Below are 19,358 nucleotides of genomic sequence, written 5' to 3' on the forward strand. Positions count from 1 at the left end.
GACTTAATTCTACTTTGGAAGATAAGGTGCTGTGGAAAGAGACCAAGGACGGAATTTAGTGCTCTAGATTCAAGAAGTGCTGTTTAGTTTCCAAAGAGCATCATTTGGAGCCCTTGTGTTCCTTCTAAAGTGGGTTTTTTTGCTTGGGAAGCCTCTTAAGGTAAGGTGTTAACTTTGGATCAACTAAAAAAAGGGAGTGGACCTTAGCTAATAGATGCTTCCTTTGTTGCGCAGAAAAAGAGTCTATTGATTATATTCTAATTCATTGCACCAAGGCAAGAGTTTTATGGTAGTGTTTGCTCTTTTTAGAGTGATGTGGGTCCTTCCATATTCGGTTAGAAATACCCTTCTTGGTTGGCATGGTACCTTCATGAGCAAGAAGCGTAGTAAGGTGTGGATGGCAGCCCTCTTATGTTTTTTTTTTTGGGCGGTTTGGTAGGAAAGAAATAGAATTGCTTTGGAAAATGAGGATCTTTTTGGTGGGAGGATTCCTCATCCTTCTCTTGTACTTCCTTTTTATCAATATATCTCTTTGTCATTTCCTATAAAAAAAAACTAAGGAGCTTTCAATTCATAGGATAAAAAATTCTTTTGTATGTAATTTTTGGTCTTGGACTAAGTCGGTTATAGATGAAGGACTTTTACCTTTAATTAACTTTTTTGATCGGTTGGGTTCTAGATGAGAGTTGGTGAATTTTTTGTATACCCTCTTCTTTTTGTTCTTGCCTTTTGGCGCCTCTTATATACCCCCGTATGCTTTGGGTCAGCCTTCAGGCACCCTTTTCTCTCTTCATATATATATATATATATATCTTTTTTTTGTGTGTCTACTTATCCAAAAAAAAAAAAAGGAAGCAACAATATCTGGATTTGTCAAATTTGATGAAAGTTAAAATTTCAATTGACTGAAAAGAAGGAAGAGTCTAGAAAGAAATGGAGCAATCTTTAGACCTTGAAATCAAACATAGATACAGGAATGGAATCCAAAGAGGCTGATTACTCCACCACATGTCTCATTAAGAATAGAATTTGGTTTTATCACCTCCAAATTACAATATAAGTAAAAAAAATCAGGGAAAATTGAGCAATAGTTTCCCATGGGTGTACCACCTAACCAAAAACCAATAGAAAGAAGTATTTTCAATTTTAAAATCTTTACGGCATCTATTATAAGGAAAGTTACAATATTTTCAAATAAAATTTTTGCAATATGGGGAAGGAAGGAATCAATCCAAACAAGGAAGGCATGTGTGATATACAATTACCAAATTGAGGAAGGCAGTTCACTTTATTAGAGAGTGCCATGTTATCAAATTAAAGGAATAAGGGTACACCTTAAACGTCCCCTTTACACATCACATATATAATGAGTGACTAAACTGAATGCTGATGGTTTGAGAGATCCTGCCAAACAAACTTTAAGATCAATGAGCATAGTCACCATTGTCCTCCTTCCTAACACAAGCTAGTATAACAAAATTAATATATCTTCCAAGTTTACGTCCAAATAATTAATTCTTGAGGGAGTTCTGCTACTGAAACTCTCAGCCCAGATTTCTGTTTGAATCATGCTTTCCAATTCAAAGTTCAAGAGTTGAAAAGCATTAGTCTAGGCTTGAATTAATAAAGCAAAAGAACTAATGTAAGTCCTTGCTTAGCGTTAAAAGCCCAAAGATGTTAATCCATCCTTTCTTTGTTTTGTAAATTGTTTAGATATACTAAGTTAAAGCTTTTTTTTTTCTCTGCTTTTATGTGCGCCCTTCTATAATATTGAATACTGGGTTGCACCCTTTTCATTAGGTTATTTTTATATATTTATTTCATTCACCTATCAGAAAGAAAAAAAAAAAAAAAAAGACAGGAAATTTGAAACCTCCAAACATCAAATCAGATCACTCGGGTTTTATATGTATCATCAGACTGCTACAGTGCTGATTACCTCAGAGAATTTATCATCTGACAGCATGCAAATGTGAATGTCTTTAACTGAATTGGAGACTTGAAGGAGACTCTCTGTATTGCCATCAGTTCCAGAGACCTTCCTTATGCCTATCAGATAAACAACAATGATACCATTTGTTAACCATCCAATGCAGGGAGAACATATGGGCCAGATAACTTGAAATTGTTATATCTTCCAATAACCTAACCCAAAAGAAACATACATTAAGCCAAGACAGCTGAAAACACATTTGGAAAGAGAAGAACCATAAACTTCCTTCCCCTTTTTAAAGGATTTCTCATCCTTCCAATGTTTTCACAGGCTAAAGGAAATCTTTAGGTGTTTTGCTCATATAAGGCAAGGCCTAAGCCTCAAGTCAAAACAAAGCATAAGTCTCAACTTAAATAAATAAATAATATAAAAAAATTAGAAGAATACTAATAAAATCACATGAAAATTGAATAACAAAAAATCATCAAATTTGTAATAACAAAATTAATTATCTATCATTGTCAATAATTTCAAATTTTAGTTCCACTTTTTCTCTTCCAAAATTTAAATTTGTCTCATGGCTTCATCAAATAATACTTAGCATGATAGGATTATTATAACACACATGAACCTTCCCCTTAATTTTTTCACATTCTGTGACACTTAGAAGCCTCCTCTAAGACAACCTGTGTTTATCCATATGAGATTGCAACAAAGAAAGCAAGAAAAAAGTGATCAAGGCAACACAAGGTTTTAAGGTAACCCTACCCCAACTTGTGTTACTTCTACACAAAGTTTACAAGGACACTTAGCCTTTCTCTTGACCAAGACTCCCACATTCACTGTTCATGAATTCATGCTTCAAATAGCTAGTGGGCACACTATTTATAGGCTTCATCAACCAACAACTTCTCATATTTATAGGTACAACCTATTTGAATTCCAATTCAAAACCTTTCAAACTCAGCCTCAAATTTCAATTTCAAATGTTTTCAACCATCTCTATGCCTCAACCATTTGTCACATGTCCCTAGATTGTTTCAAAGTCCTCTGTTGCTACCACCAATTAGCAACATGCAACGCTTGCTCCTTAATCAGTGCCACCCGTCTACAAGCTCAACAAACTATGTCACCATCTTAGGAACTAGTTGCTTGCACATTTGCTCGCCACCTAGTCCTTGTTAGGGAGGTTGGCTTAGCTCATGTCAAATGTCTCTCTAGCTTAACCCACATGTTTGCTCATCATGTATCAAAACCTTTGTCAGTAGCCCCTTGCTTGGGTTGGGTTGGCCCTAATGCTACAGAGTTTTCCATGTGTCAGCCCATTGATTGTGTCTAGGCAGCCCATATGCATGTCAAGCCCTCTCTTGGTCCATATGTTTTGCAACTTTCCTTGGTGTTAAGCCTTCTCTTAGCTCATGGCTCGTGTTGCTATTTTGGTCCATGTACAAACCAACCCAATTGATAATTTTAACCAAAGGCAACCATGTTCCTCCATATGTCATAGTAGCACCCTGTGTCATTGTGTCTACAGGTTGCACCACACCCCATGGCAGTACGCCTATGTGTGCATGCTACAAGGTTCATCCGTGTGCTTTGCTTGTGTTTAAGGCCCATCATGCCGTGTTCTGCCTAACTCGAGCCACCATCACCAGCTTTGAATCATGCACCCCAACCCCTAATGAGCATTTTAAGCCATTTCCAAACTGTCTGGAAGAGACATCATAAGTGCTTGAGCAGGCATAATGATTTTTTTTTTTTTAAATAGAAAATTTGATTAATCAAAATTCCACTTGGAAACCCCTCGGTCATCTAAAAAGATTACCAAAAAAGAGTCCAAGTAGTCAGATAGAACATCATTCATTAAGTTGCAAAAGGTTGTCAAGGTTTTGTAAGCCCATATGACATGACAAGAAACTCATAACTACCATATTGAGTAACAAAAGTTTTCTTCCTCTCATCTCCTTCTACAATCCTAACTTGTCAGTACCCAAACCGCAAGTCCAACTTTGTAAAGTAAGAAGCTTTTTATAACCCGTCACACATTTCTACAACTAGGGGTATAAGGTACTTGTTTTATATGGTTACCTGATTTAAAGCCTAGTAATCGTACACACATTCTCAATGATTCGTCTTGCTTCTTCTAAAATAACACGGGTGCACCATTTGGTGCTCATAAAGGCTAGATCAAGCCTGTATCCAATAACTCTGTTAGTTGCTTCCTCAATTCCACCAACTCTAGTGGAGACATCAGATAAAGGCACTTATATTAGAGGCTTGGAACTCAACATCAACTCAATGCAATGGTCAGTGTGCCTCCTTGGAGGGAGCTTCTTATGAAGCTCCAGTGGCACCACATCTGTAAACTCTCACAACACTCCCACCACTGCATCAAGTACCTCCACCACCTAATCTAGTTTGATTTCCCTAAGGCAACCACAAAGGTACACTGCCCTCTCCTCAATTCCCTCTCTACCTGCATGGTAGAGAGCATTCTTGCCTTCAATGATTTGCTCGTCTTTGGAACCTTGCTCAATCCAGGCATAAAGCAAGATTGGCCTTCATCCATCACTCACAACCCATTTAGGTGTCACAGTGATGTCACCTTAGCCTTCACAAAGAATTAATTGCTAAGTATCCAATCCAAGTCATCTAAGCACACTCAGTAAGTTTGTTGTGCCTTTCTAGACACCTAACTGAATTAACATGTCTTTGGCAATGCCATTTGTCTCCTGCTCTTAGATATTGTACAACCTTTAGCTTGTTGTCATCCTTGCTCAACTTCAAGCTAACCCGGTTGCCTCTATAATGGCAACAAAGTTGTGGTTTGTCCCACTATCCACCATGACCACAACCTTCTATACAATTCATTGTGCATCAACCCTTTATGTTCCCTTAGTTTAGCCCGAATGGTGTTTAAGAGTCAAAGACATTCACCTGACTCAAGGCTTTAGGTTCACTGTCATCATCTCCGACCATAAGGGCATTCAGCTTCTTCTTGAGACAATCCTTGACCCAATGTGAACTATTGCAAATGAAGCATCCAAAGATCCTCATCATTTGCGTCTTAATGGTTTTCTGCCCCACTTTAGGTTGAGACTTGTCAAATTTCTACCATTTCTTTCCTCCATTGACTCAAGGCTTTAGGTTCACTATCATCCTCTTTGGACATAAGGGCATTTAGCTTCTTCTCAAGTCAATCCTTGACCCAATGTGGAACAAAGATCTTCGTTGTATGTGACTTAGTGGTCTTCTCCCCTACTTTGAGACTTGTCAATTTTGGTCCCTTTTTTTCCTCCATTTTTCTTTGAAGATTTAGATTCCCCTTTCGGTTTATGTTGTTGTTGCCCCTTTCACTTTTGACTCATAGAGGAAGAGTTGACCCACTTGTAGTTTACTAAGCAATCTACAACAACCATGATTGGAAGTAGGTCTCACACATCTTGACATCTCAACTCGACTTGAGCTCACCCTTGTAAGTTAAACATGAACTTGAAGAGCTTTATGTGAACTTGTCATGTCCCTCTAGCAAGTTTTGTTTGGACAACAAGTTCATTTGAGAATCATCCATTATGGGTGGAAGAGAAGAGTCAACATCACCCAAGGCATCTCCAAAGTATGCATCTATCTGAGTCGCATGATCCCGTAGTGCTTACATAGCACTATGTCCGCACTTTGACTCGGACAATGCAACACCAAGGCCTCATAGGGTGGTAGTTTACACTGAGCAGACGCTATGAATGACACATGGAGGACTCCTTGGCGTTGGGGGTCAACCCAAGCAAGGAAGGCACCTTGGCATTAGGCAAGTCCAAACAAGGGATCGCTAACAAGGGCTTGGCACATGATGGACCATCACATGGGTTAAGGTGAGAAGACACCTGACACAAGCCAAACCAACCTCCCTAACAAGCACCAAGTGGCAAGCAAATAGTTCCTACGATGGTGGCAAATGTTGCATGTTGCTGATAGGTGAAGACATTTGAAATGGTTAAAGCATTGAAATGGCTGAAGACATTTCAAATAAAATTTAAGTTTCAATTTAAAGGAGTTTGAATTAGAATTCAAATAACTTATATTCCTATAATTGTGGGAAGTAGTTGGTTGATGAAGCCACTAAATAATGTGCCCTCTAACTACTCAAAGCATGAACTCACTAAGATTGAATGTGGGAGTCTTGTTCCATAGAAAAGTTAAATGTTCTTATAAATTTTGTGTAGAAGTAATACAAGTTGGGGAAGAGTTACACTATAACCTTGTGTTGCCTTGATCGTTTTCTTGGTACTTGTTGCAATCTCATGTAGGTGAACATAGGCTAGCTTGGAAGACTTCTAAGCACTGCATAATGTAAAAAATTCAAGGGGAAAATTTGTACCTATATGACAATTGGTATCAAAGCTTCATTGCGGTGAAGCAATCGCTAGTGGAAATGTTATGGAAGCACTACGAGAGCATGTGGCTCAAATAGAGGCATACTTAGGAGATGCCTTGGGCGATGTTAACTCTTCTCTTCCACCCATAATGGAGGAATTCTCTAATGAACTTGTTGTCTAATGAAACTTGCTAGAGGGACATGACAAGTTCACAAAGGAGAAAATTGTAGAATGCAAGGCAAAGTTAATGACTACCATAGATGGGCTCAATGGCAAAATGCAGTCCTTTAAGGGTTGCTAAAAAGGGCTATAATGCAAGGCATGTCTGTTGGATTAAATGCTCCTACAAAGGTTCGTGTCCTTAAGCCTAAAAGCTTCAATGTTGTGCGAAATGCAAAGGAGTTGGAAAACTTCCTTTAGGATATGGAGTCATAATTTAAGGCTACTGATATTGCAAACAAGGAATAAGTCTCCATCCCAACAATGGATTTGGTTGGTGATGTCAAGCTTTGATGGACAACTTAGGTGGATGATTGGGCATGTGGTGCTTATATCTCTACATGGAAGACTCCCAAGAACGAGTTGAAGGATCAGTTCCTCCCTACCAACACATCATGGATGGCTAAAGAACCCCTCAAGAAGCTAAAGTAGAAGGGTACAGTGAGGGATTATGTGAAGGAATTCAATTCTTTAATGCTAAACATCAAGAACATGTCTAGGGAAGATAACACTTCATCTTCATGCAAGGCTTACAGGGGAGGGCTCAAACCGAGTTAAGACAACAAGGCATAAAAGACCTACATGCAGCCATGGTTGTCGTAGGTTGCTTAGTAGACTACAAGTCAAAAGATAAAGGGGCAATAGTAGAAACCTAAAGGGGAATCCAAATCCTTCAAGTAAAATAGAGGGAAAAAAGGGAAGAAGGTCGACAAGCCTTACCTTAAAGTGGGGAGAAGACCACTAAGATAGACAACGAAGATGTCCGAATGCTTCCCATGTAATGGTCCACATCAGGCTACGGATTATCCCAAGAAGGAGAAGTTGAATGTCCTCATGGTTGGAGAAGAAGATAGTGAACCTTAAAGCTCTGGGCCTGGTAAATCCTCTTCAACTTTTTTTTTTTTTTTTAATAGACAAAGGCAGATTGAATTAATAAATGCCTAAAAATAGGGGGTGCACCCTATGTATACAAGCAATAAACAACCAAAAGCCCAACTAGGTTGCGGAAAACAGAGAAAAGACCTAGAAAAGGGAAGGCCAGACTCTATTAAGGACACCTAAAAATTAAAAAAAAAAAAAAAACAGAAAGGATTGTCTAACCCCAAAAACTATTGAGACCACTCTAATAGTGAATGGATAAAGAGCTTCCTCAAACTTTGGTTAGACATGTCTTCCTTCTGGAAAGTCTTTTGATTTTGTTCTCCCTAAATACATCAAAAAAAGACCAATCGAAGCCAATCTCCACACTGCTCTTATCTTCTTTCTTAGCCCCTTAACTTTCCATTCTAAAAGAAGATTTCTCACTAAATCTGAGAACACCCATACCGGTCCAAAAGAAGTTAACAACACAATCTAAAGCTTCTTTGTCATATCGCAATGAATCAAAATGTGGTCAGTTGGTTATTCACTATCTTTGCAAAGGTTGCACCTATAGGCCATGGACCATCTCCTCTTCATTAATGTGTACTGTTAAGATTTTTCCTCAAACTGCTTCCCAAGCAAAAAAAAAAACAACTTCTAAGAGGAGCACACGAACCCCAGATCTCTTTAGCAGGGAATAAAACAATGTTTTCAGCCCTTAACGACTTATAATATGATTTGACACTAAACTTTCCTCTCTCATCATTCTTCCAAACTAAAGAATCTTCCCCTTCTTGAACCTTTTCTAAAAAACGAGTCACCTCCTCTAATTCCCAATCTTGGAAAGATCTTCTAAAATGCACCTCCCAACAACCGCCTCCATCCCTGCCTCCCCTAAAGGTTTGCCATTGTAGCATATTTGTGGGCTGCAATCCTGAATAGAGAAGGAAAAAAATCCTCCAACTTAGCATCCTCAACCCAATTATCCCACCAAAAACTCGTGTGTCTACGATTTCCAATACAGATACTAGTTCTAAGAATGAACTCCTCCCACCCATTCCTAATGTCTTTCCAAAGGCTCAGCCTAAAAGAATCTCTCACTTCTCTAGTGGTCCAAGCCCCTTCCACCATCCCAAAATTTCCACTAATTACTCTCCTCCAAAAGCTCTTCCTCTCAAGGGAAAATATCCACAACCATTTACCTAACAAAGCTTGATTAAGCCCCTCCAAGTGTCTTAACCCCAACCCTCCATACTTCTTATCTTTACAAATAGCCAACCAACTTACCAAGTGGATCTTCCTTCTTTCCTCCATATCTCCCCGCAAAAACTCCCTTTGAACTCTTTCTAATCCGATTCTCACTTTCCTTGGAATTACAAAAAGCGACATAAAATAGATCGGGAGGTTTGAAAGAGTGCACTTAACAAGGATAAGTCTTCCTTCTTTAGACAAGTATTGTTTTTCCAAGCAACCAATTTCCTCTTGAATCTCTCTTCCATTAGTCCCGAACTCCACATGACTTATGAGAGGCTCTAAGAGGTAAGCCTAGATAAGAAGTAGGGAGTTTCCCTACTTTACATCCAAATATAGCAACTGCTCTTTCCATGTCCTCCGTGTCCCCCACTGGAATAATTTCACTTTTTTGCATGTTTATTTTCAGACCCTGACACCAATTTGAAGCAAGTAACAATCCACTTCCAAAACTTCATATGTCCGTCATTATCCTCGCAAAAGAAAAGAGTGCCATTTGCAAACAACAAGTGAGAGACATGAACCCTTTCTCCACTTCTCCCCACCACTTTGAAGCTCGTAACGAAGCCTCCCTCCCCAACCTTAGCAATTAAGCTGCTGAAAGCCTCCATAATCAACACACAGATAAGGTGACAATGGGTCCCTCTACCTCAAGCTTCTATGTGTCGAGAAGAAATCAGGTGTACCATTGACTAAGACCGCCGTTCTCATAGTAGAAATGTAGAAAAAAAATCCACTGATGCCACTTGGGCCCAAACCCCATCTTCTCCAAAACTAAAAGAAGAAACTTCCAATTTACATGATCGTAAACTTTTTCAATGTCCAATTTACAAACTAAACCCACATTTGAGCTTCGTTTCCTTAAGTTGATCACCACGTTAGCTACCAAGGCTGCATCCATAATCTGTCTACCCCCCACAAAGGCATTGTGGTTGTTCAACACCACTTTGTCAATCACACTTTTCAGTTTATTAACTAGGACTTTTGCAAGAATTTTATAAAGGCTCCCCACAAGACTAATTGGCTTGAAATCCTGCACATCACTTGCCGCTCTTTTCTTCAGGATAAGAACTAAAAAGGTTGCGTAAAGGCTTTGAAGCACAACATTCTGCGAATGGAATTCCTCAAAAACCTGCATCACTTCCCCACCCACTATAGGCCAATAGAACTTTCAAAACGCCAGTGAAAATCCATCCAACCTTGACACCTTATCACCCCTCCAAATTTGAAAGAGCTTTAGTTACCTCCTCCTATGAAAAGGCCCCTCCAAGCTCTCATTATCCGAGGAAACCGAACTCCTAAATAATCCTGAGTCCACATCAGGTCTTCTCATTTGCGAATCTTCAAACACAAATTTGAAGTAGGACCCTATCCCTTCTTTAAGCTCCTCCTCATTTTCTAAACATGCACCCCTGACAGTAAAGCTACTTATAAAATTTCTAGCTAAACCAAGGGTGTACAAAGGCTTAATGCACATTGAACTATTGGTGAGTGATCAAGAAGGTTGTGGTCATGGTGGATGGGACAACCTGCAACTTTGTTGCCACTAGGTTGGGCTTGAAGTTAAGCAAAGATGATAGCAAACTGAAGATCCGAAACAGCTAAACACATGAGACAAATTGCAAGGCCAAAGACACGCCAATTTAGTTGGGTGGTTAGAAAGGCACAACAAACTTACTCAACATGCCTTTGGATGACTTTGAAATGATACTTAGCAATGAGTTCTTTGTGAATGCCAAGGTGGCATTGCTACCATACTTGAATGTCCTGCTAGTGATGGAAGAAGCCTAACCTTGTTTTATGCCTAGATTGAGCAAGGTTCCAAAGCTAAGCAAATCATAAAAGCCAACAATGCTCATTGCTACGCAAATAAAGAGGGGACTAAGGAAAGGAGAGTGCACCTACATGGCGGCCTTAATGGAGATCAAACTAGATTAGGTCGTGGAGGTACCTAACGCAGTGATGGGGTCTCGCAACAGTTTATAGATGTGATGCCGCTAGAGCTTTCTAAGAAGCTCCTCTTTTTAGGAAGGGCACATTGACCACTACATTCAGTTGATATCAGGTTCCAAGCACCTTGCATAAGTGCCTTATCAAATGTCTCCACCAAAGTTGGTGGAATTAAGGAAGCAATTGACAAAGCTGTTGGATGCAGGCTTAATCTAGCCTTCAAGAGCACCATATAGGGTACATGTGCTCTTTCAAAAGAAGTAAGATGAAACATTGAGGATGTGAGTGGATTACCGGGCTTTGAACAATGTAACCATCAAGAACAAGTACCCTATTCCGTTGGGTGTAGATCTACTTGATAGGTTATCAAAAGCTTCTTACTTTACAAGGCCAGACTTGTGATCTAGGTACTAGCAAGTCAGGATTGCAGAAAAAGAAGAGGGAAGACAACGTATGTAACTTGATATGGTAGTTACAAGCTTCTAGTCATGCTATTTGGGCTTACAAACACCCTAACAACCTTTTGCAAATTAATGAATGATATTCTTTTTTACTACTAGGACTCTTTTGTATTGGTCAATCTAGATGATATTGTGGTGTGCAGTCAAACTCTATAGGAATATGTTGCTCATCTATGCAAGGGTTTGCAACAGCTAAGGCAGCACCAATTGTATGTCAAAAAGGAGAAGTGCAAGTTTGCCAAGATTGAAATCAAGTTCTTAGGTCACTTGATATCAAGAGGGTATATTCAAATGGATGAAGGTAAGGTAAGGTAAAGGCAATCAAGGATTGGCTAGCACCCACAAAGGTGATTGAGATACACATTTTCTTGGGTTAGCAAACCACTTTTGTTGATTCACTAGAGAGACTTGCCAAGAGGCATTTGATCAATTAAAGGATGTTGTCTCTTTATGATCTGTTTTGAGATTACTAGATTTGGAGTTTCCTTCGAAGTCCACACTTACGCTTCCCACAATGTGTTAGGTGGTGTACTTGTGCAGGCAAGGCATCATGTTGCCTTTGAGAGCCGAAAGTTGGATGAAACCGAGCAACAATATTCAAGTCATGAGAAGGAGATGATTGTAGTGATCTATTTCTTAGAGCATTGGAAGCATTACCTATTGGGCACTACACTTGTAGTAGTAACTGACAATGTAGCCAACACCTATTTTAAGAGTTAAAAGAAGTTGACAAACAAATAAGCAAGGTGGTAGGAGTTCTTTGTTGACTTCAACTTTGTGTGGGAACACAAGCCTAGGACGCAAAACCAAGTGGCAACAATTTGTATAGGAGTGCTTCGATGGAATTGAGCCCTTTAGAGGTAACACTTAAGAAGCAACCACACATGCCCTTAGACACGATAGTCGGGATGGCGCCAGCAAGTAGCAACAAACATGTAATGTACAAATTTGCCAAGACTCAACAAGAGCTATTGGAAGAAGCTAAAGAAAGCTTGGAGAAAGCAAGCAAACGCATGAAAAACTACTCCAGATAAAGGAAGGAGACCATAGGAGTTTTGGGTGGTAGACGGTATGGCTGAAATTCACGTCATAAATTTGGAAAAAGATCAATAGAAAGAAGGTTCAAAGAGGTCTAGTTCCTAAGTTTGATGGTCCCTTTGAGAGAATAAAGAAGATTAGTGGCATGGCATACAAGTTTAAGCTCCTGGAATGACTCAAAATCCATCCTTCATTGCATGTGAGTTTTCCACAACCATTTCATGGATACAAAGATCCCACAAGAGTGCAGCAAAGGCATGCAACACCTACAATTTGAAAGCAAGCAATTCATTAAAGAGGTTTATAGGATCCTTGATCATTGTATTTTGGGAAATCACAAAAATAGAAGGGCATATTACTTGGTTCACTCAAGTTGGGTTGGTCTAATCTAAAGAGTTTGTATGTTTTTACTTTGTATTTTCTTGTTTTTGTATTCTTGTAGTTTAGTTTTCTTTGGTGGGAGGATTCCTCATCCTTCTCTTATACTTCTTTTTTCTATCAATATATCCCTTTGTCGTTTCCTATCAAAAAAATATTACTTGGTCCACTAGGAGGGGACATCAGAAAGTGAGGCAAACTGCATATGGAGCAACCTTGTGGCAATTTAAGAAAGCCATACAAAAGTATTTGTGGTCTAAGTTGACATGGACGTAGACTCCATGAGGTGGGGAATGTTTTTAAGCACATTGGCTCAGAGAATGTAGCACCAAGGCCTCATAGGGTGGCACTTTGCACCCATGAGTGCCTATTAAGCAAGGCAAGGTGATAATTGAGGCTTACGATGGATCATGTAGAGGCTTGGTAGTGGCCAGAGGTGTAGCACATGTGGTTAGAACGCGAGGGCGGCACAAAGTATGTGGGCTAATATGTGTGGGTAGTACATGGTGTGACTTGACTCGAACAAAATTCAAGTGTAGGATTTTAGATTGTTGATATTTTTCCTTAGACGAGGAAACCTTGAGATGGGGTTTCCAAATGGAATTTTGATTTTTTGGATTTAGTATTTTTTTTAGAAAAAACATTATGTCTATTCAAGTACTTATGATGTTTCCTCCAAACACTTTAAAAATGGCTTAAAATGTCTTTTAAGGGGGAAAGGTGCATAACTCAAAGAAAGTGAAGGTAGCTCAAGCTAAGCTACACCAAATTCATGACATGAGGGGCCTCGAACATAATCAAAGATATGAACAAGTCTTGCTAACATGCACACAAGGGCACATGCCATGGGGTGGTGTAAATCCGTGGGAGCAATGACACAAGACACATAGCACATGGATGAGCATGGTTGCCTCAAGTTGGAATGATCAATTAGGTCGACACACAAGAGCCAACATAACAACATGGATCATGAGCTAAGAAAGGACTTAGCATTGAGGCAAGTTGCAAGCATGTGGAACAAGAGAGAGGTCTTGGCACACACATGGGCTACCTAGACAAACAAACAAAGAGCTAGCACGCAAAAGGCTAAATAGACGCCTGAGTGGGCTGATACTCATAAGCTCAACAAGATGCAATGGTTAACACTATTATACACACAGAGGACTCCTTAGCATCGAGGCCAAGCCAAGCAAAAAAGGCACCTTAGCATTATAGCAAGTCCAAACAAGGAGTTATTGACAAGGGCTTAACACGTAATGGGTCAACATGTGGGCTGAGGTAGGAAGACACTTGGCATAAGCCAAGCTAACCTCCCCAACAAACACTCCATTGCAAGCACATGTGCATGCAAGTAGTTCCTAAAATGATGGCATGAGTTGTTAAGTTTGAAAACATACGACATTAATCAAGGGGCAAGCATTGCATGTTGCCAATAGGTGGCAACAAAAGAGGGGCTTTGAATCAATTAATGGATGTGTGGCAAATGGTTGATGCATGGAAATGGCAGAAAACATTTGAAATTGAAATTTGAGTTTGAATTTAAAAGAGTTTGAATTTGAATTCAAATAGGTTAATCCTATAAACGTAGGAAGTAGTTAGCTAATGAAGCCTATAAATAATGTGCCCACCAACCATTCAAAGCATGAACTAACCAAAAGTGAATGTGGGAGTCTTGCTCAAGAGGAAGGTTGAGTGTTCTTGTAAACTTAATGTAAAAGTAATAAAAGTTAGGAAAGAGTTACCTTGTTACCTTTTGTTGCCTTGATCATTTTCTTGTTACTTCTTTGTTGCAATCCCATGTGGGTGAACATAGGATAGCTTAGAGGGCTTCTAAACGTCACTCAACACAAAATATTAAAGGGGAAAATTCCTTCGCGTGATACACTTCCACCAACCATCATTTTAGTGCAATGAAGCTCTGATATCAACTATCAAACACGAATTTTCCCCTCAAAATTTTCACATTGTGTAGCAATTAGAAGTCCTCTAAAGTAATCTATGTTCACCCACCGAAGATTGCAACAAGAAAAGCAAGAAGAAAATGATTGAGGCAACACAAGGTTACATGGTAACTCTTCCCCAACTAGTATTACTTTTATACAAAGTTTACAAGAACACTCAACCTTTCCCTTAAGCAAGACTCTCACATTCACTTTTAGTTAATTCATGCTTTGAATGGCTGGTGGGCACACCATTTATAAACTTCATCAAGCAATATATGTCCAAGTTTATAGAAATAACTTATTTTTAATGCAAATTCAAGATGCTTTAAATTCAAACTCAAATTTCAATTTCAAATGTCTTCAATCATTTCCATGCTTTAACCATTTGTCACATGTCCCTTGACTGATTCAAAGCCCCTTTATTACTGTCAGTTGTTGGCAACATGCAATGCTTAACTCCTTATCAATGTCACCTATCTCCAAACTCAATAACCCATGTCACCATCTTAGGAACCACATGCTTGTCACTCAATGCTTGTTAGGAAGGTCAACTTAGCCCATGTTAGGTGTCTTCCTATCTCAACCCACATGTTGACCTATCATGTGTCAAGCCCTTGTCAGCAACCCTTTATTTGGGTTTGCACCAATAGCAAGGTGCCTTCCTTGCTTGGGCAGGCCCTAATGCCAAGAAGTCCTCCATGTGTCATGCATAGTGTTGATCCATGCTTGTTATTAAGCCAATAGGCCTTAACCCACTCAAGTATCTAATTAGTCCCTTGTGTGTCTTGTTTGTTGCTTGTGTATTTAGGCAACCCATGCACATGCCAAACCCTCTCTTAGCCCACATGCTTGTAACTTGTCTTGACATTATGCCCTCTCTTAACTCATGGCTCATATTGATATGTCGGTTCATGTGTATGCCAACCTAACTTGAGGCAACCATGTTCATTCGTATGCCATAGCAGCACCCCCTGTAATTGCCCCCATGAGTTGAACCACACCCCATGACATTGTGTCTATGTGTGTGTGCTAGAAATCTCATCCATGTGCCTTGCTCATATTCGATGCCCCTCATGTCGTGCCTTAATGTGGACAACCTCAAGCCACCATCACCAACTTTGAGTCATGCACCCCCCAGTCTTCCCCCTTCTTTCTTTAAATAGCATTTGAAGTCATTTCCAACGTGTTTAGAGAAGATACATAGGTGTATGAGCAAGCATAATGTTTTTTTTTTCAAAAAAAACTTAGAAACCCCATTTCAAGGCCACCTCTTACAACAAAAAATACTAGCCACCCAAAATCCCACACTTGAATTTTAGTCCCTATCGAGCCACACCACATGCTACCCACACATGCTAGCACGTTGTTGTATGATGCCTCCGCATGTTGTATGATGCCTCCGCATGCTAACAACATGTGTTGCACCTCAAGCCTCCACATAATCCGTTATAAGCCTCGGTTATCACCTTACCTTGCTCAATACACACTCATGGGTGCAAGGTACCACCCCATGAGGCCTTGGTGTCAAATTGTCCAAGTCAAGGTGCTGACAATTATCCAAGGAATCATAATTGTATCTAACAACTCCATTATCCTCCCCATCAACATTAATATTCGCCCATTCTTCTTCTTTATCTCTCAATTGCAAAGATATTTTTTTTTATCTATCAATAATAATACAAGCTTTACCTACTAGAGTAAACAACAATTTCTTTATTTCTTCTACTCAATCTTCCCTTTTACCCTCCATTTAAAGGGTTAATTGGAAGTCAACTAAGCCTTTATCTTGTAAAAGGTTGAACCCCAAGCCTAGACCCAAAACAAATATACAAAAACCCACAAAGGCATATAACTCAATAAAAACTCATATATTAAAGTTTAAGCCCCATATAACATATATACCAAAAAGCTCTCAATGGCCCTAAACCCATTAAAAGGGTCTAAACAATTAAGGCTCAACAACTTTGGGACTAACCCTCAAGCCAGCTTAAGCCTCAATTACCCTAATTGAAGCTATAGTTTTAAGGATAATTCATGGAGACTCACCTAAACGCTTTAAATTCTTCTTGAACAGAAATCCACTCTCAAATTGTGTGGGCATGTGCTTCTCAAGGGAAGTTTATAACCTTTCATCCTTGCTAAATTAAGTTAAATGTTTATCCACCAACAAAACTAAATACAAACAAATTGTATGAACAGAAAATACACATCTTAAACAATCATCTCTAAAATCCAAAAAGTCGCTTACGAAAGTAAACCAATCTATAAACACATGGGTATGCGTGTTGCCTTTGTTGGCAATTCCATGGCATGTTTCAATGTAAGCATTAATATAGATTTACTACTACTTGAGTCCACTGATCAACCATGAAAACATTGATTGGTTTTGGATTCAAGTTTGAAAAAGTTCCAATGGAAATTCAAGCACATTGTGAAGACTGAAGGTATTGTACAATAATGATCTGGTTTCAAGCTCATACAAGACAGATCGCTAACCTAGAGACCTCAGAGAGTACCTAAGTGAATGCTAAAGATGTCCAAGATATCTTGATCTAGGTCTATGGCATCATAGTGTGAATTCAAACGAGTCAAATGTAGTATGCTGATTTGAAGTTTACTACCAGCAAACTTAAGGCCAGAGGTTTTTAAAATTAGCTCCAAAATGATAAAAATGTTTCTTCCGGTCAAAATTGTATTGCTTAGAGTCAGCAATGACTCACCTATAAATAGTTGACCTAACATCCTTTGTGAGGAATTGAGAAAGAGAACACCAGAATTCCCAAGATTTAACTTGAGAGTCTTTAAGAAAAACAGATCAAAGCGTCCATGAGATGCAATCTGAGCTTTTGTCTGATTGAGATGACTTCATCTTCACTTCAAATTCATATTGTTGTTTACCAGGGAACATTTGAAGAGAATTTAATTCGAGGTGATTTCATATTATTTCATGGTAGGGAATTCATCATGCGATGATTGTTAATCTAATCCAATGAAGATTTTGGAGATCAAACTTTTGTTTGGTTTGGTTTTACTAGAACTCCTATGGAAGATCAAGGCGTAAGGAATCTCAATGAGACTCTAAGTACTCAATGAGACTTCAAGTTGCGGAGTAACTCCACAAAGTGAATATACTTGTGCAAAAGAGCATAAAAATTCCGAATGAAAACATTAATAGAAGAAATCCAGACTTTTAGAGCATAGCAAATTACCTGCAACTCGCACAAGCTGGTGAGAATTTTTCTGAAGGTAATCATTTGGATCACATTTGACCCTCACAATGCTTCCGACCACTTTATCTTCAAATTCTTCCGGTTTCTTTATAAGATTCTCAACTAAACTCCTCCTCAGATAAACCAACTTAATATTTTCGGGAACAATAGCAGCAAAACAGCTTTTTGGAGTTTCTACAACCTTTTTCTTTTGAAGACTATGTTGTTTCCGGGTTGCACATACATTGTCCTCCTCTTCATCCGAACTGTAGAAAAGCTCATCCCCGGATTCAGCTTCCTCTTGATTACCCACAAAGTGCGGTTCAAGCATGTCGTGAATTTTGAAACGGCTCACGGATTTTCTTCCCAAAAGAGAATGGAGCTTCTCATCACACACAACTGTCTTCTTTCTTTTGGGGTGAAAGAGGCTGTTCTCATTGACGTATGTGTTGATGATGGCAGTAACATCATAGTGAGAGAGGTTTTGGCTTGTGTCTTTACCGATTGATTGAAGAAATTCAATGAGTGGCTTTGATCCCCACCCAACGAACTCCTTTTTCTTGGATTTGAACTTTCTTTTACTCTTCATAGGAGTGTAAAACTGCTCCTTGGATTCCTCCATCCATATGAAGGGCACATTTTCCACTTTCTTGTCCATATCATCAATGTCTATATATCTAAATCAGATGGTTCTGCCTGCAAAAAGCTCAAACTTTCAACTATGATTCAGAATTTTATTTTATTTTTCCCTTGTTTGGGGAGTCGAGGAGGTTATGGGAATTTTGGTTAGGATTAGGGTTAGGGTTAGGGTTACCTGTTTTTTCTATCCTGAGGAGAACATTGAAAATTACACCCTTTGTTTCTGTCAATTAACGGACGAAAAATGTGGTGGCTCCGCCCGGCAGACGGAGGGAAGCTGTGGAAAGAACACTAACGAGCCCAGCCAACGTCCGGTTCAGTCACGAGGCCCTGTTTGGGATAGCTTTATGACATACTTCACGGGATATTCGAATAAAATTCGAAAAACGTGGGCTCCACGTGAACACTCAATGGCGCTTGTAACCGATGAGGGAAATTATAAAATAAAAGAAAATGTAAAATAAATATATACTTTAAAGTGTATAAATTATTTTTATTAATTTTTAAAAATTTATTTTATTTATTGAGGCTAAATCATTATGAAATATATAATTTTTTAATCAATTATAATTATATTTTTATTTTTATTTTTTATAATAAATTAAAATATAAAAAATCATTTAAAATTTTTTTTCTTTGAATATGTTGACTATGAAATGAATGCAACATAAATAAAGAAATTTTTTTCATCTTTTCAATCTAAAAGACTTTATTTCAATTATAGGGTTGTTTTTTTTTTTTTTGCATTTGATGTAAACCATGATTCTCACACTTTTAACATAATTTATCATACTTAATTTGTATGTTTGAGATAGATGTAGAATTACTAAAGATTATTTAATTAAAAGGAATGAAATCATCTTCATTTTATAAATCTAATCCTTTACTTATTTTAACTTCAAAAAAATCCATTTTGAAAAAAGAATGTCTTTATCTTTTTCTTGTAAAAATATATATTTTTTTTTAAACGGACATGTAAATAATCAATATGTTGATTAAATGGTTTGCTTGATGTAGTGTGTTATGGATAGTTGAACATAGCAAAACGACTTCTCACTATATGTCTAAGCATTTATATAACAAAAACAACTTACTACTTTTCA

At 38.5% G+C, this 19,358-nt stretch overlaps 1 protein-coding gene across 1 annotated transcript in view; it reads right to left on the reverse strand.

The window, feature by feature from the left end:
• LOC100261381 (uncharacterized protein At5g08430) overlaps positions 1-18,661 on the reverse strand; it is a 57,826-nt gene extending 39,165 nt beyond the window's left edge. The window contains exons 1-3 of the mRNA XM_059738784.1: positions 18,431-18,661; positions 17,617-18,312; positions 1,940-2,049 (exon numbers count right to left, since the gene is read on the reverse strand). Coding sequence (XP_059594767.1) covers positions 1,940-2,049; positions 17,617-18,274 — 768 coding nt within the window. The 5' untranslated portion in view covers positions 18,275-18,312; positions 18,431-18,661. The remainder of the gene's footprint in view (positions 1-1,939; positions 2,050-17,616; positions 18,313-18,430) is intronic.
• Between the last annotated feature and the right edge of the window lie 697 nt (positions 18,662-19,358).

The sequence above is a fragment of the Vitis vinifera genome, chromosome 7 (assembly GCF_030704535.1).
Source record: "Vitis vinifera cultivar Pinot Noir 40024 chromosome 7, ASM3070453v1".
Lineage (NCBI taxonomy): Eukaryota > Viridiplantae > Streptophyta > Magnoliopsida > Vitales > Vitaceae > Vitis > Vitis vinifera.